Genomic DNA, 23,651 nt, shown 5'->3' on the forward strand with positions numbered 1-23,651 from the left:
CCTCCTCTCTCTCTCTGCCTGCCTCTCTGCCTACTTGTGATCTCTCTCTGTCAAATAAATAAAATCTTAAAAAAAAAAAAAAAGAATTAAGGGCCCATCATAAGCAATTTCTCACCTGTTTCAGATAAGGCCTCAAGGGCTAGTGCAGAAACTTAGAACTAAACTTTATAGAGCCAGTCGTGGTAATGTTTCCCAAGCATTTCTCAATATCAGCATGGATTTTACACACTAATAATCTGGGGCAAACTATATAAAATGTTGAGGAAATATGGAAATCATAATACCATAAACAAAAAAGCTCATCAACAGAAATTGCAGACTCAGAAACTATGAGGTCATTTAGATTGTTGCAAATAAATATTATTTAAAATACTAGAGGGCGCCTGGGTGGCTCAGTTAATTAAGCATCTTCCTTTAGCTCAAGTCATGATCCCAGGGTCCTGGGATCGAGTGCTACCTCGGGCTCCCGGCTCCATCTGGAGCCTGCTTCTCGCTCTGCCTCCTTCTGTGTCTCTTAAAAAAAAAAAAATACTAGAAGTAATAAGTACATCAATTTTTCATTTTAAAAATGTGCCCTAATTCTTTGTTTTGTTTGTGCAGTGGAGATAGCCTATATTAGCCCCCGAGCTAGATGGCATTATATTATCTCTTGTGCTTTTAATTATTTTGTTTTTATTGAATTTTCTGCCAATGTCATATATTCTTTGTGGGTACTGGAAATAATATAAAACTTACAAAATCCCCCATTAAAAGGCGAAGGAGAAGGCCAATTTGAGGTTCTTTTTGCCTGACTTGCTTCTTTTTTCAGTGGCTTGTAACCCACCAGCTATTGTGCAAGGTGTCTTTCTTCCCTGTGCAGATGCTCCCTCTACTCCTTTGCAGTCAACATGTTTCCTGGTCTTACATAACCTCAGCTAACACCGTGCTGGGAATTGTTATAATTTTTCCCTCGAGAAGGCTCCATTGCCTACAATGAGGAAAATTCTTAATGACCACTTTACTCAAGACTTGCAATATGTTTTAATATGATTACTGATATGAAAATGTAATAAGCAATATCCTGGTTAATTTATTAATTTACCTCAATTTTCACATTCTCAATATTCATGACCTTTCTGTTCATCAAGGTACATCCTTTTTTTCCCAGCGCCCAGGTGCCATGTCGCATTCTCTGATTCTCAGGCTGGGAATGGGAATGTTCAAGTGACACCTCCTGCCTGGCCGGTTGGTCATTAAAATGCCAGACAACATAGTGGCAAGGGCTTTAGGAATATTTATGTGAGATACATTATTAATTCATGTTCAATTCAAGACAGTTTCAATATGATAAACATTTACTTACCCTGATAATTAGATAAGGTGGTTTGCGCTATAAATTATGCCACAGATTTTCTTCTGATTCTTTTTTTCCCCCCGTGACGATTTTCAGCTAACTAAATAAACTCACTCTACATTCATGAGCCCGTGGAACTTGGACTATATTTTTAAAAATTCCAGTTGAAGGAGTGAAGAACATATAAATAACCAAAATGAAAAAGACTCAACAAAACAACTAAAACTCTTTTTGTGCTCACCAGTGAGCCACTTGTTATTGAAAATGTCTGAGGTAAAAAAAAATCTGCTTTGGGACCAGGGCTACACAGATGAGACTTTAAGTAAATAATTTAGAACAGTGTTCTCCTTCTCTGGGGCAGTCCATGGAGGCAGCACTGGCCACCTTGTTGGTTTGAGACTTTATCTTCAATTAGGCAAATGAAACAGAGGCAATAGTATATTCCCCCAGGCCTTCAAAATACAAACATTGTGTCTCATTCACTTCGGAAATGATGCTGATGAGCAAAATCATTTACAAGGATGCTTTGTCTTGATTTTTCTTAGAGATGGATTTATTTCCCTGTAAGGTTGTCCAACGTGTAAAAAAAAAATTAAGGGAAGGAACTCCACAATTTCTGTGTGAGGGAAAAATAAAGTCAACCAAGCCAAACAAGAAACGAGTAAAAGACCTCAGAATAATTTTTTTATTGATTAGGCATGAAGAAACTTGCTATTTTGAACAATAATGATAAGTTATAACAGTTAATAACAATAATAATAGTTTTTGTTATTTCACCACTTTGTATGTTAAGATCTCTCCTTCCCCTTGCAAAAATAATTTCACAGAAGAATACTTTTACAAATTTTGCCCTTGAGATACCATAACTATAATTGTCAAACAAGCATAAAGAATATATCTAGGCAGACCCTAAAATTCCTCCAAATTTCATAGCCTGAGATTTATTAAAATGCTCAAGTTGCTTATGCTAGAGAGAGAGAAAGGGACAGGAGGAGGAGGAGGGACCAAGGACCAGCTCATCCTGTTTGTGCAGAGTTCATTACTAAAGAAAGCTCCGAAAACATCCGTCTCAGTGTCTTATTGGTATTGATTTTAAGTCCACTTCCCTCTTGCCCTTCTACATATTAATTGGGAGATTTTTTTTATCTTAGGACAAATTCATAATTAATATTTCAAGTTGCTTAATGCAAGTGGAAAGTAGGATAACTTAAGGCCGAACTGACTTTTAATATCAAAAAAAGAATCCATTCCTCGATTGTATAACATTTTCTGGAAGACAGACGTCTCTTGCTTCTTAAAGCATGATAAGAAATCTGGATTTTCTTACAATCATTTTACCGATAACGGTATATTCACATATATGTCCTACCTTTTCCTTTCTTTGGGCATGCGTGCCCACAGACACAGCTTATGAACATACCTGCTAGCTTCGTTGTATGGCATATTTTATTCTTATTTGCAAAGACTTCTCTAATCAAAGCAACGTAACACCCATGTTGCAGAACTATCATGTGGCGTACCGCTTGCCGATTCCTTCTAAATTGTCTTACATGGTATTTTGAGTGTTGGTTACCTCCTTGGAGTGCTGATCGTTGTGTGATGCACATTCTAGTGACATTTGCTTTACTACATTATAATGCATTACTTATTTTAAAAAATTGTCCCTCTTATCCTGAAGATTTCTGCCCAACCAGAACTTGTATATTCTTCTTGCTTCCAACACCTTTTTATATTGCAGCCATATTTTACAAACCTGATAGTGTTTTCTTTGCATGAACATTCCCCTCGGTGGAACTGTCTTTAGCATCTACTTTTCACGATTTGGAGTTGCCCCATGTGTTCCAAGATACAGAGGTGAACGTTTTAGCTCTTCTTAGAAGGATAATCCTAGACTCTGGTCTCATGCTCCTTCCAGAAGAGATGGCCTGAGTTGGAAGTGTAAAGGGACGTCTCTGGGTGATCATCTAACACGAGTGCAGAATGGACGTGTTTTAGCTTTTGCCCGAATGACTTCTGTGTTCCAGCCATTTTCTTGAGTGCATACTACCTTTCTCCAGATGCGTCAGCATTTTCCTTTTCTTTGCGAGTTCCCTGCCATCAGAGCACATGAACACAGGAGATTCCTATTTAAAGCTTTCTATATGGATGAGTCACAGATTCAGAAATTATCTTGGCTTATACGTGGCATTCTCTGATGTGTGCTCTGATCCCTCACCAGATGTGACTGTATTTCCATGGCCTTAATGGTGGGATCAGCTGTTCCCCCTCCTGGGGGGAAAAAAGGTTTGGGTGCCACCAGGTACATCTACAAGGGTACCGATTGCATGTGTGGTTTGGGAAGCTTTCAGAGGGTTACCACAAGTAATGGCCATTTGCTTTGTGTCTTTTTTTTTTTTTTTTTTTTTTTGCCATGAGAAACGTCTATATTGAAAACAGTGGCCGGTCACACAGAAATTCAGCCAAACTTTTTTTTTATTTTTTTAAGTCGATGTAAATCTCCCATGCTGTTTAAATGTCGGAACTAAATTTACCAAACTTGGCAGATTTGTAAAGCCGAGCAGGACTGCCAAGTGTTCCCAGTTTCAAGCAGAGAGAGTTCTAACAGTTCCTGAAATACTTGTAGGAGGCACCTGGTGGTAGCTGCAGCCCCACAAGCCTCCCGAGCGCCTACCTTGCTAGCTAGCATCTCCGTGTGCTGACGATTATTACAGCGATGATAAAGTGTCAGAATAGAACAGTCCAGAATAAGGCACAGCCCTGGAAGGCAAGCACATTCCCACAAAATCTCCCTGCTGGAGAACCCTCGGCAATGAGACCGAGGTTCTTGACATCACCGCCAGCTGGTTACACCGAACAAATAAAGGGGGCGGGGGGCAGGCGCCGGCAACCGCGCACACACCTGCAGATATGACTTGGCCTGTTCTCTTGTTTTTTTGTCTTCCATGTAATCAGGGATTGTTGTCTGAGATTTTGCGTAAGGAAGAAGACCCTCGGACAGCCTCTCAGTCTCTCTTAGTAAACTTGAGGGCCATGCAGAATTTCCTCAATCTGCCGGAAGTGGAGCGGGATCGCATATACCAGGACGAGAGAGAGCGGAGCATGAACCCCAATGTGAGCATGGTCTCGTCAGCCTCTAGCAGTCCCAGCTCCTCCCGAACCCCTCAGGTGAGATATTTGCTCCGCTGACTTTTCCCTCTGGGCCTTGGAAACATGTTGCCTTCACTGATACGGGGTTGCTCTCAAAAACCGAGAGACTTAACTTGAGGATTTCTTGACTCACTGATCATGTTGTTCCAGGTCATGTCATAGGGTTTATCCTTTCCTGTGTCCTGTGGTGTTCCTGTCCCTTTAGAAAAACACCATTCTTCCCCATAGAAGGGACAAGCACGGGTGGAAGGGTCGGCTCCAAAATGTTTCCACACGGCTGCTTAGTTATCTAAGATGGGGCCAGGGGATTCGAGTTGAGGCTGAGTTTGCATAGCAAGAACACTGCTTTTCCTTAAACTGTATATTTATTTGGATACTGAGTGGGGGTGGGGGAGGGCAGCGGGGGTTGGGTGATGTTGGTTAGGGTTGGGGACAGGGGACAAGTAGAGTAGTCCAAACTCCTCTATATGCAATCTGAAGAAAGACAGAATGGGGGAGAACTCTGTGTGTGGTGTAAGCCTGCGTACGCAGTGGCTAGATCAGAGTGTTTGGGGGATCCTTCAGTGAGTGCCGAACACAGCAGTGGAAGGTAGGCCTTCATGGTTTTCCTTCCTAGGCTGATCCTCCCGGCGGAACTCAGTGACTCAGCTCTCCTTCCCTCCTTTTTGCACACTTTATAAGCCTTCTGATCTGGTCTTCCTACAAATGCGTGCATCTAGAGATGCTGTGTGCTTCAGGGATCCTAATTTTATTAAGGGGTCAAGGTCTCCAGTCAGCCAAGCAGTCTTTCCAGTTCACATGGGAGCCCATTCATTTGTAACCTGCTTTCTATTTCCCCCAGACTTTTACTGGTCAATGGATTTATGATAAAGCCATCTCATTCACTGTTGCTAGGATAGCTGCAAGTTCTATCTCAAAACCAATATTTAACAGGTACACATTTATACAAATCAGAAAAAAATGGGTAGTTTGAAACCAAAGGTTTGTCTGGGTTTGGCTTTTTGGTTTGTTTTGTTTTTTGTTTTGTTTTGCTTTTTTGCGTAGACACTATGATTTTGGTGTTATGAGTATTTTCTAGTAGGTTCCAAGGAACTGATTCAACTTAGAAACAGAATTTTATTCTAGTAGAAATATTTGAGCTTTTTCAAGTATATCCACTTTTTTCACACATCATAATTTTTTTTCCGCTCTGCAATAGATTTTTAATTGAAGATCATTTTCTATCATGCAGTGCCAAATTGTGATACTTACACTTTAGTCTTTGGTAAATTATGGGTTTTAGTTACTGTTAAATCAAAAATAAGTCTCTTGACTGCTTACTTTGGATGAATGTAACCAAGCTTATTTCTTTTTATTTATTTTTTTTAAATCTTGGGGTGTACATATTGAGCTATTGAGTTGGACGAGTTGTTAATTTGCACTAATATTTACTTCTTTTAAATTCACCAATAATTTTGCCACTTTTGAAGCCCAATAAATCATGATGGAGAGTCCAGCCATGCTTCATGGCCATTTAACTAACTCAGAAAGTCACTTTTACTTGTTAAAAAATAACTCAAGTCTGGGTAGTTTATTCTTTGTAGTATTTTTCTAGTGAGATTATTTCTTAGACGTCTTTCCAAAGACCTGATAGATTTCAGGGTCAGACCATTTTACCAGGGAAAACAATCAGGGTCAATATTTTGCTTTATTGAAGAGCAGAAAAATCTCATCTAGAAAATTCCTAGGTAGAAGTGCCCTTTACGGACAAGAATAACAGGGAAATTGATCATTTAATTTCACAGTTTTGAGATTTCTGAGAATACATATAAAATCTTTTTTCTCAAAATATTTTTTAGAATGCAGTCATGGCACTGGCATTGGTATATTCTCTGGAACTTTCTTCTTTTTCTCTTAAACATCGAGAAAAGGAAGTTATTAAAGTCTTTTAAAACATTTTCTGATTACCTACTTTCTCCAACTTCTTTACATACATATCTCAGTAGTAAAGATGCTTAGTAAAGCTTTCGTTGTGAGAACAGATGTTAGAGGAGCATCCACTGATGAAGCCTTTAGTCGGAGGCAGCATTCTAGAACACCCAGGCAGCCTACGTGGGTTGATGGAGAATATTTCCCAGACCCCATCAACACTTTATTATTGATTTAAAACAAATGGAAGAAATTTAGAATGTTAAATTAAACCTTAAGAGTCCCTTCTTATAATCTTTGAGTTAGCCAGTTATTTCTTCATGTACTTAATGATAAAACAATATAAAGATAAGAGTGAACATTTATTGAGCACTTGCTGAATTATCTGGTGCTGTGAGCGTTTTGCATGAATTCAGTCCTCACTATTTTGTGTTGTTATTCCCATTTTACAGATGAGAAAACTGAGGTTTTGATGGGTTAAATAATTTGTGTAAAGTTGCATGACTGAGTGGTAGAGCTGGGATTTGAACCCTGGTAATTTTGATTGCAAGGCATGAGCTCCTAGCCGGATATTATAGTGCCTTGAGGGGTTTTGTTTTAACCCTGAGGCTTCTAGAGACAATTTGACCAGTCAAGTAAGATGAGATAACCAGTGAGGCTAATGAAGAAATTTCAGTTCAGAAAGGCAGGATTGATATGCTAAAATATGCATTTAACAGGAAAAGAACTGTGGATTAACTAGAAATTTTGAGCAGAAGAAGGAATTTCTTTAAAAAAAAAAGAAAGAAAATTGGATTATTATGGTAAGACCCCAAACTAGAAGGCAAGAAGATGTTAAAACAGCCCCCAGCCTAAACCACTGGAGATTTTGGAGGTGGGTCAGCACAGTGTCCTGAGCCTGTGGTCTGGAGCCCGAGATACTTGCGTTCAGATCCCGGTTCCTTCACTTGGTGCTGCGTGTCCCTCCAGCAAGTGAAGTATCCTCTTTTCTTTTCAGTTGTCTTCCTCAGTAAAATAAAAATAATAAAGTCCAGCTTACCGGGGTCCTCAAAGAATTAAATGAAATAACAAAAGTAAAATACTTTCTGGAGTGACCCAGCCAATGAAAAGTACCGCATACATTGTAGTTATTATTACTTTGTGGTAATTAGAAAATAGTCAGAGGCAGGGAGAGAGGAGAATGCAAAAGTCAGTGAGCACCGTTAGGAATGAAAGCCTTCACAGAAACCTGGGGACATGCAGGCCAGCCTCAAGATGATACAGAGCATATCCTACAGTGTCCAGACTGCGTGCTGTGTCTTTCTCGAAATCTTTGTGCTGCTTATTCAGTAGAAGAATAGCTCAGGGCATCCATAGAGGGAAAGTAACGATTGGTTTGGGATTCTAGGGTAAGTGGAGACAGAAAAATACGCAGTTTAGTTCCAATCAGCCAGGTGTGCTCAGGAACCAAAACTCAGGGGTGACTTTTCTTGCAGTCCTGCGGTCAGGGGTTCTGAGAGGGCTTCCCAGCCCCCTCTTGTTACACACCAGAGTAAATGCTCCTGACGGTCTTCTGGATCATGGAGACGCAAATGTTTTAGGTTGATCTTAACCCCAAGAAGTACAGACACCTTCTGTATTGTCCTTCATTTGTCTCCGAAGCTGATGGGAAATCATTCAATTAAAACGAGCACGGCAGAATACATAAAACCACAATATGAGTTTAAGGAAATGAAAATGGCACATCAAAGGCATTCTGAAGCCTAGTTTTATGAAATGAAATTTTGTTTCATTTCCACTGATTTCCTAGGTGAAATTAGGTGACTGTCTGGGTAGCATAATGATGATAATGACGGGCAGCCATACATACTCGAATGACATATGTAAAGCTTTAATAAAGAATGAGAGAGACTCAGGGGAGTGCATTAAATTGAGTAATAATTTATTATTTAGAGACCTCTACCCATTTACTCATTTTTTCTGGAAGAATTGGCTCTTTCTCCAAGGTGTGCCATTTCTAGAAAGGGAAATGTAACTGCGTGTGTGTTCTGCATGTGCGTGTTTTGCAGTTAGGTCATCTCTCCCAGTTTGGGGCCCAGAGTAGCCTTCCCTACCTGGGCAGTGTCTGGGACACCGTGAGGAAAGGAGCAGGGTCGACAGGACTCTGCCTGTGCTATAGGAATGCGCTGCAATTATTTCCAATCACAATTAACCTGATTAGAATAATGGACAGGAAGTGTCCCTTTGTAGCTAACGCAGTTTGGCATCAGCTGACTGAAATCCTTTGATAATTTCTGCACAGATGGCTGGGCTGAATGCAGCACTTTTTAAATTATTATTTTCCTGGTCTCTTGGTAGGCCAAAACCTCGACACCGACAACAGACCTCCCCATTAAGGTGGACGGCGCCAACGTCAACATCACAGCCGCCATTTATGACGAGATCCAACAGGAGATGAAAAGGGCCAAGGTGTCTCAAGCCCTGTTTGCCAAAGTGGCCGCAAATAAAAGTCAGGTGAGTGGTTTTTTAAACGAGCGAAAGCCAGGGTTGGAATTAGACCGTTCTCCTCCTCCCACCAATAAAAATACATCTGTTCCTATAATAATAATGACAATAATAATCCCTAGGGAACCTGTCATGTTCTGCCTTTTGCTCTACGGTTTCTTTTATTCCCACTGGAGTTCAAAATAGAGACTAAGTTAAAACCCAGATTTTTTTTTTTTCTTTTAAAGTTTTTAAAAAAAAAAAAAAAAAAAAAAGCATCAGCCTTGACTGCTTCCTCTCATAATTCTAAGCATGGCTATATATCCCTTCTCTCTCTCTCTCTCGATAAATGAGCGAGACTTAGCGTGTACCGAATAACATCTTCCTGAGATCCAGTTGGAATCTTGTCTCATCCCCTGTCGTATTCCCACCAGGGCAACTGCTGACTTTGTTATAATAACCTCTTTTCTCCAGCCCCAGAGACACCTTGCCATGTCAGGTGTTTCTTTTATGTGTAGAATACAGTTGTTTTTTCCAGGAGAAAACACATCTGGCGGGGGGGAGGGTCCCAGAATGAGTGCTAAAATTTATAACAGGAAAACACAGAAGCTTATCCAGTACGGTTTCTTAGTGCTGGGATCGTGGGGAATGGAACACTCCAGGGAAAAGGGTAAGCAGATGCTTAGGTTTTTTATTTCTGAAAACAGCAACAGTTGATGGGATCCACTATCCGTCTCAGTTTGTTTTAAAGGGATAACTATGACCCTATCCTAAAAGGGGTTAGGGTGAGGAGCTTGGTTATTTATCCTGAGGATGAATAATTATCCAGTGCAGGGTGGAGGAAACAAAAGTTAGCTGAAGCATAATTTTGAGAGTCCTTTGATTCTGAGCTTGATTTCCTCTGTGGCCTTGCATGACAAATGTTTTCATCCCACATATGTAAATGGTGAAATGGTCCAGCATCTCCTTAACAGATCTTCTGTTGTGTGCTGAAAAGAAAGGGAGTTACTGAATATTGTATTTCTATTAAGCAGGAAGGTTTTCAATGCAAATTAAATTATCATTTTAAAAATGATAGCTAAATATTGTATTTACACACATTATATTATTTCAGGATTAGCCTTTTTTTTTTTTACCTATAGTTTTGCAGTAACCTTACTTAAGTCATTTTTCAGATGTTGATAAAGAAGAAGGCGTAGAGTATCAAGGCATTTTGGAGAGATTTGAAATACTCTTTTTCCCTTTTTAATTTCAATGTAGCAATTTTTCCAGGTCATTCTTATGCCTCCCTCATCAGTGAAATCACTGAAATCCAGTTTGCTAAGATACAATGTCCAACCATAGTATGAAATACATGAAAAGAAAACACCATAGAGCCTTCTTAAACTGTTAAATGCATAAAATCCCATGTACCACATGGCAGAATATAATGAGAGCTGGAGCTGTTAAGCGAATAAAGCTGTTAAATGCATACTGCCACTTGGCAAAACTACTGTGCATTTAATGGTTTTCCACTGTGTAATAAAGGACATATGTGGTAAATGTGCAGTGAGTATAAAAGCTACACAATTGATTTTGCAAAGCTGCCCCTTCGTCGTGACTTGACGTAAATATCGAAGTTTTGCCTAGTCCTTCTTCCATAAGCAGCGTGGAAGAAAAACGGAAGCCCATCGTCTCGAGCGTCGTTCAAACTGCCTGTGCTCTTTCTGTTGACTTGGCACCATGGCGTCTGGAAATGGTGGTGCCTCCAGCCTCCCAGAATAATTCAGGTGGTGATTGAAAGCTGTATCTGCCTGTTGCCGTGAGCTTGGCTCGCCAAATTTGTGATCCCTCCTGAAGAATTCAGGAGCCCTGCTTTTGTGGAACCCGGAGGAAAATGTAGTTCTGGGAATGAATACGAGGAAGGGTGAGAGGGAGCCTCAGTGGGGAAAGGTGCTTTAAGCTTTTACCTTTTGTCCTCGGGACAGCGACCTCATTCTCATTTGTGAATGGGGAACCTTACTGTAAGATAGATAGCTAATGAGATTGGCAAATCAGATGTTAATATTTTAAAAAAATGGTTCCCCCCCAACAAAGTGAACTTACCTGATAGCTTCAAAGGCAACTTAACATAAGATATTTACTCCCTTTTGTACATACCAGCATTTATTTCATAAAGAGCGTATTTCATGAAATTAATTGTACAGTTTGGTACCTTGCACACATATTTGGTGCATATTCATAAGGTGTGTTTCTGTGTGTGTGTGTGTTTCCGTGTGTGACTAATAGTGGAACTTTGGCCAAAGTACTTAGCTTCTCCAAGCTGTGGTGGGAAGTGGCCACACCGTCTTTATTGGGTTGTGAGGATGGGGAGTACAAAGATACTCTCTTCCTCTCCTACATTTTCTTTCTTCCCTCTCTCTGTTTCTTTGGAGAAATCAGAAGCTCTTGGGAGTGAAGCAAAAGACTAGCGGGGGCTCTCTCTCCTCTTGGCGGTGAAATTAGAAGAACCTTGAATTAGGAACTCTTGTGACCTGGAGTAGGTTTGGAACCTTGAATGCCCAGTTCAAACATGCACAGCAACCCCTTCCCTTCCATTTTACCTTTCTTTTAAAATAAAAACAAATCCTCCATTAAAACTTATCCACCCTTTGGTATGAATTGCTATCATCAACTATTAAGAATAACACCGGTAACTGTGTGTTAGGCAAGCTTCGAATGAAGTTAGAAGGAAAAAGGAAAGGAAGAATTTAGAGCGATGCAGGTCGCGAGCCAAGATGATCCCTGAGGGCTGTAGTGTCTAGGGACACAATGGCACGAGGGCTTCAGAAAAGGGGTTGTGAAGGTGACAACCTAGGGTAGTTTTGTCTGTGGTCCCATTGGTGACAATGTATTTATTACTGGAGTGTGTGTGTGTTGCCTTAGTGTGTGGGTCACATCTAGATGCCTTTGTAGGCCACTTTGTCCAGCTCAGCTCCAGCTCCTTTGTTCTCTGTTGCGGTCCATCACCCTGTTCCTCCGAACGTGTCTGTCTGCCCTTGCCTTTCTCTCCCATGAAGAGAAGGAGCCAAAGAAGGGGAAGGGGAAGAAAACAGGAACAGGAAAAGGTATGCTATGTGCATAGAGGTTTTTTTCACCTTTAACTTTTCCTTCATTTCAATTTAGGATGAGCGTGTGTTATGTGTGAATTCGGAGGATTATCTTTTTTTCCCCTTTCTTCAAAATGGTCACATTGTTGATGGTCTTCATGAGAGAGAATACACTGTAATCAGTGATTATTTTTTGTGAAATATAAGACTTTCATAGGAGGGATCCTTAGTAGGAGGCATAATTTAAAATCCTACAGGACATTTTCTGACCACTTCGGTAGGACCCTTACCTATAACGGGCCAGTAGGGAGCGAGGGCCCCGGAGCACGGCCTGCGTGGCTGCAGGACCTCCTGTCATCTCCCTGTTCCTCTGACGCTCTACGGGGTGGCTCGCCCCCTTCCTTCCCAGCTGCAGCTTATCACGCACGAGCTGGGAAGTGGCAGTCCAGAGAGGGGAAGCTCCGTGGCCCGCCGCAGCCCTCCCCGCTGGCCGTGTGCTCTGTGCCAGCATCTCCAACCACATTCCTTTCCCTTGACACCTCCTGCTCCTCTCCCCAGAAACAAATTCACTGTTTCCCTCTTATACTGACCTCTTCTCCTTTTTATAGTCTGTAGTACGTCAGCCCATAGAATATTGGTGATGATCTCAAGTCGGTGTCCTGGTTTTGTTTTGTTTTGTTTTGTTTTCAGGGAGAGTAAATCTTTATTATTCGTGTACTCAGAGACACCACTCTGCAGAGGTAACTGCCTTTCCCTACTGTGTTTGGGTGAGGATGGATGAGGTAGAAGGACTAGGAAGGGCTTGTTTCGATTTCTGTCCTCCTTTGTCCCCATTTTAAAAAAAAAAAAAAAGACCTACAAACTAAAGCTTTAAAGGGGCACTGGGTTTGCTTCCCCTTTTTTTGGTGATGGTGAGGAGGGGTTGCTTTCTGCATGAAGACAGCAGGGGAAGGCTACCGCACTGCAAGGAGAGATGCGTGACCTGGCTGTGAGATCTCTCAGATGCTGGTGGTGACAAGGCCAGCCTCCGACGGAGTCATCTGGAAACAAACAGGGACCCAGGGAGCTCTCTGATGAGGTGACCAGCATGTCCTTCTCCCCACCAAGATTTAAAGACCTTGCATTTCCCCTCCCTGCCACACACACTTTCCTATTCCCACGAGCTGCAGGAGCTAGCCCTGGAATCAGGGATAGGAGAGTCCTTCTTCCTCCCGCATGGAGTTAGGGAGCCATCATCATGATCCCCCCTGCAGCTGGGGAAGATGAGCCTCTGGCCTTCAGGACACAATTCTGAAAGCCATTCCCCATAGAAGCTGTGTTCACCGTCGTGACTGGGGTTCAGTATGTTCTGTGGTTCATGTACATTAGGATTAAGTAGATTCTGTGTACTGACCTTTATTCCTTCCTTATCACTTAGTTTCTATCAAAAAAAAAAAAGTGTTCCATATTTCTACTGACTTGATAGATTGTGTTCCTAAGCAGAAGGCTACTTTGCTTTAGATGCAGATTACAAACTTAAGATTTTAGGAATTTTTTTCCCTATCATAAAATCTCTCCTTATAATGGTCTCATTTGCTTAACAGGCTGAATGATTTCAAATATGCAGCTCTTCATGGCAGGTCCTTTGAAAATAAAGCCAAAACAAAGGAAAGACACACAAGTTTACATAAAGAAAAACCATGGGTGTAGTATCTGGTTTGTTTCTTTTATTGCTTTATTGCTCTTTGCTTTTGGAGTTTTTAATGACATTCAGTGTGTGTGTTAACATGTTTCCTGCATTTGGTTAAGGGTTACCAGAGTCATCTTTGCTTTTGCGTTTCTTAAAAATGTGCCAAGCACAATTTGGTTGTACATATTTCTTTTTTAAAGAAATAACCTCTATTTTATGATTAACTAAGTAATAGCATCCCCATTTTTAAAAATTTAGAAAATGAAGAAAAGTATAAAGGTGAAAACATGAATCACCTGTAATTCGACATTGCACAGTTACTATTCACGTTGTAGAATCCTACTAATGCGTAGTGTGTGCGTGGATATGGACATGCATGTTTATGTCCTAATCGAGATCATACTATACAACACATTGTTATGTGACAAGTTAAAACTGTAATTCTTTTTTTTTTTTTAAGGCCAACTTCTCATTTAGGAGAGTAGAGTTATGAAGTATAAAATATTACCTTTTATCTCCTTACTAGTTTCTCAGCCTTTAGAAAATACCGCACAAAGATCAGAGTTTTGCCACTTCGCTCAGAAAGATGTTTGACATTTCTCTGATTATGTGCCCTTTATGGAAATGGCTTTATTGGAGCTGGGATAGCGCAGGCTGTTGGAAGAAGATGTTTGGCTGCCCCATCTCTCTGGTGTAAAGAGTGACAGGAAGTAATAGCCCCACGATACCCTGTGTAAAATGAGTCAGTGGTCTCAGTCTCACTCGTGAGGATCTCGCTTTTGCTCTGTCCTATTCAGCACATAAGGCAGGTTAAAATGAGGTGGTCTGCAGCCTAGTGGAGGCACTGTCCCTTCCCTGCTGGGCAGGTTCCTTAGTAATCTAATCACACTGACAGCCCATCAAGGAGCAGTTTCTACTTTTGTCCTTTGGGGTATGTTTACTCCAATGTCAGGGCTATCCACCAAATGCAAATGAAAAAAAATTAATGTATTTGCACTACAGTTACCATTTGAAAAAAAGTTATTATGCCAAGTATTGAAGAAATTAGATTTCTCAACATCCCCAAATGCTAAAACAGTAGGCGGTCAACACAATGATGTTTAAGCATCAAATGGAGCCCTTCACCCTCTTGGCTTTTTTTTGCCCCTCAGGATAATCTGAAAAGATTACATTCTGTTGAGAGATTATGAGCAGAAATTGCCTCAAGATCTCCATATTTATATCAACCTTAGAGTGAGAATTTGGTTCTTTTTACTATCCCTACAATTAATTATGTTAATGTTTCATGCCCTAAGATGACTATTAAGGAAACCCTTAATTAGATATCAGTAAAGATTAATCACGGAGTCCATATGCAGTTCTGAAACCATCAGATACCTCTACCAGTCGCTCATGGTTTTGTACAGCTGCTCAGCACATCAAGCCACTGCAGAAATCCTTGAGTTACGTTACTTGGCCAGTTGATGACACGGCACCTTTGGAAACTTGCATGTGAAGCAAATCAGGTTGACATATTAAAACTGCTTTCCCAAACTCTCCCAGGCCTCTTACAAAGAGCACAAGGGGTTAAACATGTTCTTACAACTGGAGAATGTTGGTGCCTATGAAGAGTTCCTACCACTTTGCCGTAGAAGCTTTGAATCATGTTCCTTTCACAGGGACAAGACCAGGGGGAGGCAAGCTGGTATGGATTTTAAGGAGGCACACGCTTTCAGAGCCACATTCCTTAAGTTTTGCCCATTAATTGTTTGCTTGCCTCACTATGGTCTCAGCTCTGATCTTTCAAAAAAAAAAAAAAAATTCTCACTCAAAGTTTTCTGCCATGTCTGGTTTTTTTTTTTCCCTCATGCACTTACAAGTTCTTGAGGCAGTTTGCAAAATATATAGTATGACATCACAGGTATGCAGAATTTGGACCTGAAGTCAGAAACTGGAAATATTTGGTTGTTTTCTGCTTGGTGGTCCAGCCTAACACGTTCTGCCATTAATACCTTTCTAGTATTTAAGTGGAGAAGTACAAGATTTGAGACTCATTCATCTTTTTGGCAAATATGAATGGCTTTTTCAGGTGCATGTTCCCATGTGTGCATGTATGTGACTGTGTACATATTTGTATAAAATCATACCAACTTTCTACATTATTATATAGCTGTGTTTATCCCATAGATCTTTGGTAAGGAGGACAACAAGATTTTATGAAATCTCCTCTTGTCTTGAGACTTCCATAACAGAAGTTAAGGAGTTGCTCTGAAATAAAATTTTCATTACTCTCAATTACAGATTCAATCTTTACAAACACATCCATAGAAATGTGAGTGACATGCCCAGAGACAGCTGAAAATTGGTCCCCATGAAAATAGTTTAGAACTTGGTGTATAGTTTGAAAAACACAAAAAGAAGCAGATCATTTTTACTTATCACATTGAAGGTATAAAATAATTAACCTTGAACTGTAACCAAATGCTCGGTACAAACCTTTTTCGGGGTTAGATGACCTCCTCGTCAGGGGGTCCCTGAAGCCCTTGGCAAGTCTCCCTTGCAGTTTGCCTTTTATCCATTTCAGTGTTCTTGATTAGGTTATCTTGAATCATTAGGGGGTTTATTTATTTTAATAGACACTTATTGGATTCATGAAAAGAGAATTTGGTGACTAGGAAACAAGAGCTGAATATTATCTGGCTCATTTCACACTTCAGAAGAGTCTCAACCAGTGGAAGAGAAATCCTTTCACAGTTACCAAAGTTTGTTTGGGGACTTTATGTGCTTCCATTTAGAAAGCAACTGTCTGTGGTTAATAATGTGAGTTTTCTTCTGAGACGCTCAGAAAACATTTCCTTTTGGTTACATATGCTGACATTTTCTGTATTGAGGACGTGGGTGAGTAAATGGCCTTTTCCATTTCTGTGCAAGAAGCTTTGAGTCAGTCTCCTGAAGAACTGTTCATTTGCTGACTTATTCATTCATTGGAGTTCCTAGAGGGGCAGAGAGGGTGGAGGGTACTTACTACTTGTAGACTGAGTTCCCTTAGCAGCTCTGTGGTAGGCACTTGGAACAGCACAGTACTACAACATAACAACATAGGGACTGTGACAGGCCTTGCTTCCAAGGCAAGTACAAAAATTACCTAACAGGAACAGTTACGTATTCTGTCTCTTTGTAGATCAGACTAAGCTGTAAACTTGTGCTTGTTGCTAAGCAAATTCTGGTTTGGATTTATTCTGAAATATTAGAAAAACCAGGAAATTTGTCACCAACATAAAACTTAATTTTTTTTAAGGGAAAAAACATGGGACCTGGGAGAAGTTGGAGTCATTACTGGTGTCCTGGGGTAGGAATACAAGTAACTTAGAACACAGTGACATTTCAGTACCACGGACAGGAGCCTTTGTCTTCCCGTTTGCTTCCCCTCCCCCATCACGTACCGGTGAGGTTTGGAGTTTATGGGATTCAAAGTCATTTCTGTTGGGGTCCAAACTCAAACACTGGTCTTATTATTGTTTTGTGAAAGACATTCCTGGTAATTTGGACATTCTCAGCCTTTAGCATATAGTTTGGAGAATGTCATTTAGTTATAGTCTACTTGAAAATTTTAAACCTATAACATTTTTTATAACTGAAATAATAAGATACTACCCTAACTGATTCACTTTTAATCCAGGAAAGCTGTAAAAATATTTGTCATATGAATAACAGAACAACAAACACACACAGAAAAGAAAAGAGATAAAATGATGAGAACAGATTTTTTTTTTAAATGATTGATATAGCTTGGTGTTTACAATATATGTCATTTTTTTGTTAGAATGGAAACTCCTATTGGGTGAAGCATATCAAGTGTGTGCTTTCCCATTACCAGGCCATTGTGGGTCCTGATTATGCTGTAAAAGGAAAAAAAAATCTAGGCTAGGATAAGTGGTGTTCTTGACTTTAACATATTCTTTTCTCTAAGGACTTCTTGGTCGGAAGGGAAAACAGAACAAAGAAAAAAAGAAAGAAATTTAATCCTCTATCATATCATTTTGAAGCCTTCTATAGCTCCTATAGCCCATAGGATTAAGATGAAATTTCTTTGCATATTATTCTTTAAAATCTGACCCCGTTTCTGTTTCTAGACTGTGTTAGTCCCACAAAGTTGCTTCACATTCCTGGGATGTGATAATTTTCTAAATCTCCGCATTTGCTGATAATGCTTTCTCTGCTTGGAATGTGCTACTGATCACTTACCTTCCCTACCTAGTGATTTCCCCACCTAGTGAACCCAGCTTTACTGTCAAGATCCACTTTATATGTCATTCTCTATGATGATATTTTTCCTGAGCTTCATAGTCAGAATATATTCCTTGCTGATGATCTCAACTTTGTTAAGAAAAATAGTCAAGACAAATGATACATGTAACATACCAGCACATTGCATGGCACGTAGTAGATAGGTGCTCAATACAAGATTACGGACTGAATTAATATTCTGAGAGATCCGTCACTGTTTGCATTTATCTGTTATATATAAAATGCATGAATATATAATGTAAATTGGGTCACCCCATTTTCTTTATCATATTTATGCATCAGAGATAGGAAAACAAACCTCAGAACATTGACAGGTTCCTTCTGAGAAGTAGGACTCCTCTCCAACTGTAACATTCCAGTAGGCTAATTTCTATGCACTCAGATAATTTCAGTTCAATCCAATGAACATTTATGAAGAATCTTTTTAGTATATACGCTGTACAGGCGGGCACTATTAAGCATCTTTGACGTGTAAGGAGCCACACTGCTGTGAAAATGCTAAAATGAGTGGGAAACCAACCCTTTCCCCCCCACCCCCATCAAGAAGCTGACGGGGATGCACATATCCCACCTGTAATAATCATCAAGTTGTAGAAGAGTATGAGCGAAATGCTCTGGAGTCCTACAGGAGTGAGCACACAGTTCTTACACATCAGCTGAGACCATGTCAGCTGAGCGTTGGAATACAGCTTCTCACGAGGGATGGAAGGTCGAGTGTGAGACCTTCCAGCGAAGGGAGTAACATGAGGAGTATCAGTTGTGCTCAAACCCTTGTACTTCACTTGGCTTCCATTCTCCTAAACTAAGAAAGTTAAACTGACCATAAGAATATTTGACCTGCCTTTGGTTAAAACTAAAGAGAAATCATCTCATACATGGGGATGGAAATACCAGCCATAGTCAGAGTCTGTGAGTAATTCACCACGGCTGGAGCACAAAGTCAATAGAAGAACTGATGGGAGACACAGGAACAACTTGTGGTTCTTATTGTTGCCTTTTTTAACGCTTTCCACTTGGGAATGAGGGGTACCTCTCATTTTTTAGATTTTTAGGTAAATCTTTAAAAGATTTTTATTAAAGATTTACCCAAAAATCTATTAAGGATTTTTGGGTAAATCTGTAATAAACTATCAATTTACTCAAAGATCAACTATGGGATTATCATTGAGCTTTTAAAAACAAATAATGGCACATGGCTTCAAGTCATAAAGAGTCCCAATACATTTGCACCTGATTTGTTTTGTAAATTTAGATTGACGTGCAACTTTTCAGGAACACACGGATTGTGTGAGTGTTGCCTCACCTGCATCGTTGGAAAGGGTGGTCAGAGTTGTTTTTTTGACAACATATTTGTTTAGAAGGCTGATTAGATGGCTAAAATAAGATGTTTATAGATATTATTTACTTACACTGAATGCTTGGGAACTGTTTAACCACTGATTGCAAAGGTGTAGCCTTTAAACTTACATTCCTTCTCTGGGTTCAGATTTTGAAGTTTTAACCCTAAATATTTTAACCCTAATTTTTTTGTTTTAGCCCTAAATTCCTTGACGTCATGACACTTAAACACCACGTATGTTTTTCTATGTAAGTTTAGGTGTTTTTGTATTTTTTAGCATTTTTCATTTTTAACAAATTTCAGACTCACGGAAGTATTGCAAAATAGTACAGTTTCCATATATGCCTCACCTCACTTCCTCTAAGGTTAGCACCTTACATCACCATAGTGCAGTTATCAAAACCAGGAGATTAATGTTGTTTTAATACTCTTAATCTACACTAAAAAGTTCATTCCAATTTCAGTAGTTTTCCCACTAATGAGCATTTTCTGTGCCATCATCTCATCCAGAGACCACCCTGCATTTAATTATTATTTTTCTTAGCTGGTTCTTCCTTTTCCCTTTCTTCTTCTTCTCCTCCTTCTTCTTTTTTTTTAATGACAGTGCCACTTTTGAAGAATACCGATACATTATTTTGCTAAACATCTCTCAGTTTGGGTTTGTCCTGATTCAGCTGAGGTTAGGCACTTTTGGCAAGACTCCTGCAGATGCTGGGCTGTGTTCTTTGCGGTGCCTCATACCACAGGCTTCATGATGTGCATATGTTATCACTGGTGATGCTGCCCTTAATCCCATGGCCAGGGTGGTTTCTTCTTTGTACTTTAACCCTGATGGCTAATTATTATCTGCTATTTCTGACAAATAACAAGGTAACAGATCATGGAATGTGGAGCTGGAAAGGAAACTTAGAGGCCATCTTTTGTAAACCCCTCCTTTTACAGTTAAATTCCAGAAGCCGTAAGAGGGTAACCACTCGCCTAAACGTAACCCAGTCACTTAATGTCAGAGCAGGAACTTGGGTTTCAGGGCTCCAATCTGAATTCTCTGGGCTTCCCGGATGTAACTCACTTAGCCTCAGTTTTACCGTACTAGAAAGACTGGACTGACTATACGAATGTTCCGCTAACCTTTGGTCGCAACTTAGAGCCAGCCTACGAGAGAAATGACAGCGGTTTACACCCACGGTTCATGCCGGCTGCTCACAGAGCTGACCGAGCCTGGAAATCAGATAAACTTCTATATCAGCATTTCTGAAATGAGAATAATTCTCCTGGAATTCTCCACATAACACACAGGGAACAACAACAAAAAACCTACTTGAGATTTTTAACAGAAAAAGGAGATTTGTTTATTAATAATTCATGAGTTCCCATTGAACATGCACGACAGAAACAGTGCTATTCAATAGAGAATACTGTCATCTGTCACTGTTTTATTTGACATTTACACTTTTTTTTTCCTGATACTGCAAAACTTTCTTGGACGGCATGCAAAAATTATATAAATGAAAAAAAATCCCAGCGTGGGGACTGTGTGTCTTCTGTGGTGGGTTTGCTCCCAGCTACATACGTGTGTGCTCACGCAGCCGCTTCGCACTTTCTCACACATTCATTAGCCACCAAACAAGCTAATAAGAGACCCCGTTGAGAAAACAGGGATAAGCATCCCAAATGGGCTGGTGGAAGGATCTCGTGAACAAAAGATGGAGGGCGAGACAGGAAGTGGGGTGGAAGAATGGATTTCCAGAAGGTGAGCCTACAGAGAACGTGGGACGAGCCCTAAGTTGGAGCCAAAGGAACGTGTATTGTGGCTGCCATGAAGAAAGCTGACAAACCGACATCGCCATCTCCAATGCAAAATAAAGGTTTAGAAATGGCATCATGGGAGCGCCACTCGTGGGGAACATCGGCCTTTAGAGGAAGAGCGAGTTAGAGTTAGGAGCGCCTTGCGATTTTGTGCTACTGTAAAGCTCTTGACACTCTTTCTGCTCCGTAGGTTAGTTATTATTTATAAAAATCACAGAACCAGCTGATACATTCATAAGCTAATTATTGAAGCAGCTGGGTACACATGGTGCAATATGTCCAAGGCTGTGAAGTATCACAGATTTCTTGGGGCCTGCTGTGTTGGGGGTGCGCTGTTGAAGGCTCCATCCCTTAATCTGATCAGCCAAGCAAACACTTTGTGGGGAAACTAGATTAATAACCCTCTAAATACCATGAATGTGCTTCATCTTCAAAACCCGGTTCCCTTAAACATGCTATTAGCTCATCTCCATCAGGGATTTGAGGAAGTTCTCTGGTGCCCGAAGAACAGGGTCTTGTTGGCTACCTCCCTGTGCCAGAAATTAATTTGGTTTGCTTATGTCTGCACACATGATCACACTTGTGTCTAATCTGCTCCCTAATAGCTTCAAGGTCAGGACCTTGCATGTCAGTGGGCAAATTGAGCACCACACTTCTTAAAGACTGATGGCAGACAGCGCACAGTCCATAACGAGGCCTGTAGTTCGTCCTAAGTGATTGTAATGAGTGCAGATTAGAACAGCGCATATAAATCAAATGCGGCAATGAATGTTGTGCGAGACATTCCGTGTATCGTAAGTGGAGATACCACTCAGCTGTCACCTGTCCCCTTTCAAGCTGCAGCTTCCCACAATGCAGTTCACTCCTCAGGCGGAACAGCAGGTGCCATCCTCCTGAAGGTCTGGGTAACTCAGAACTTCATCTTTTACCAGATGTAGGTTTTTGTTTTTATTTTCTGTTAAATGACGGGTCTCTGTGCTATAGCTTCCCCTGGGAGATGTTAAACATACCTGTTTGGAACATTTGAAAGAGTTCAGTTGGAGACTTATTCAGATCTGTGAAAAGACAGAGAAAGAGGAGCTTATTTTTCCACAGATGGTTTATTTTCCATTTCAAGAATTCCTTCCTTTGTACAGAGAAACCCTTGAGGAAACACTATGGGACTAGGAGATTTTTTTTTTAATATAATTTATTTTCTGATAGCGCTAACACATGGAATTGTCTTCAACCTTCATATATGTTGCACCTTGAAAATCAGCATTTACCTGTCTCTCAACTGACTTGGAAAAAAAAATAATCTATGAAAATACTTGGACAGACATTTCCAAGCAAATGATTCGATATCTTGTTTTCATTCTTCCTAACCCTCTAACTCTCCCCAGCTCCCAGTTTATTGCAAGAAAAGATCAGGTCTGCGCAAATGTGGCCTCTCACTTGTAAAAACAAGGCAGTGTTGTGTTACAGATTAGTTTATAAATCCCCAGTGGCTTCACAGTTCAGTGCTTACAGCTGCTGCAGATGGGCCTGGGTTTTTGTCTCTTTGCGGTGCTGCAGCCGGCGGTTGAAGGAGAAAATGGAATGATCAGGTTATTAACATGGAGGCCGCGAGGAAGAGGCTGCACAATGAGAACAGCTGGTGTTGCTGTCTTGGCTGATGCAGCGGAGATAATCAAATCTTGCCTTTTTTTGGGTAAAGGCAGAAGACACAGTGGAGAGTTAGACAAACAACGGCTTATGATATTATATGGGGTTTTTATAATGCATGTCAGGAACTTTCGCTGGCTTACAGGTTAGGATACAAAATTTGTGGAGATTTGGGATTTAATTTTTGCAAAGTTATTTGTGTTTATTTAGGCACCTTTTTAGAAAAATTCTGACTCTTTTGCAAGAGGCGTGATGTGGGACAGTTCTTGTTTTTAAAATTAGCGATGGAGCTTGGAAGTGATGGGTTAGAAAGCTACTGGGTAAAATATTTTGACATGAGTCAGTGAACGATGTTGACAGCATCCTCTGTATTATTTTCATATAATCCATCATTATTTGCATTACATTTTCTTTTTCATGCAGTTTCGAGCGAGAGAACATCCGGATGCCAGAATTGGGAGACACATTTGCAGGTGTGACCCGGCCAACGGCCTACCTTCCTGCAGGTGTGGCTGTGGCGGGAAGGGGATGGTAGGGGGCCTAGAGCCCAAGGCATTCAGAGATGGAGCAAAAATCGATTTTTTCTTTCTAGCTAAGGTGGTGATTTTATTTTGTGGAGTTACTGATAATTCTAAGACTACTTCCTTTCTAGAGAGTTCAGTGCCATTTACACTCAGACATGGTCTCTTCTTTAGAATTCACTATGTTGTAGTACGTGTATGTTCATTTTCACTCTTTTTCTAGGATGGAAACTATCCAGCTGGGTAATTTTTAAAAACTGTAGCTGAGCAACATGAATTACTTTTTTTTTTTTTTTTTTCCAGAGAATTAGGTAACTGTCCCCTTGCTTGAGTGTCTTTTACAAAGGGCCTGTAAATTCATTGAGAGTATATTCAGTGGGAAGGGGATAAGGTAATTAACAAGCACGAAGACTCTGGGGCATTGGGGTGACCAGCTCCGTGGTCGCTGGTTGGTTTTTTCAGAGTT

At 40.4% G+C, this 23,651-nt stretch overlaps 1 protein-coding gene across 2 annotated transcripts in view; it reads left to right on the plus strand.

The window, feature by feature from the left end:
• SATB2 (SATB homeobox 2) overlaps positions 1-23,651 on the plus strand; it is a 187,505-nt gene that overhangs the window by 129,693 nt on the left and 34,161 nt on the right. For both annotated transcript variants that reach the window (XM_059168491.1, XM_059168490.1), the window contains 2 exons: positions 4,286-4,498; positions 8,726-8,881. In XM_059168491.1, the coding sequence (XP_059024474.1) occupies positions 4,286-4,498; positions 8,726-8,881 (369 nt within the window). The remainder of the gene's footprint in view (positions 1-4,285; positions 4,499-8,725; positions 8,882-23,651) is intronic.

The sequence above is a fragment of the Mustela lutreola genome, chromosome 3 (assembly GCF_030435805.1).
Source record: "Mustela lutreola isolate mMusLut2 chromosome 3, mMusLut2.pri, whole genome shotgun sequence".
In the NCBI taxonomy this organism is placed as follows: domain Eukaryota; kingdom Metazoa; phylum Chordata; class Mammalia; order Carnivora; family Mustelidae; genus Mustela; species Mustela lutreola.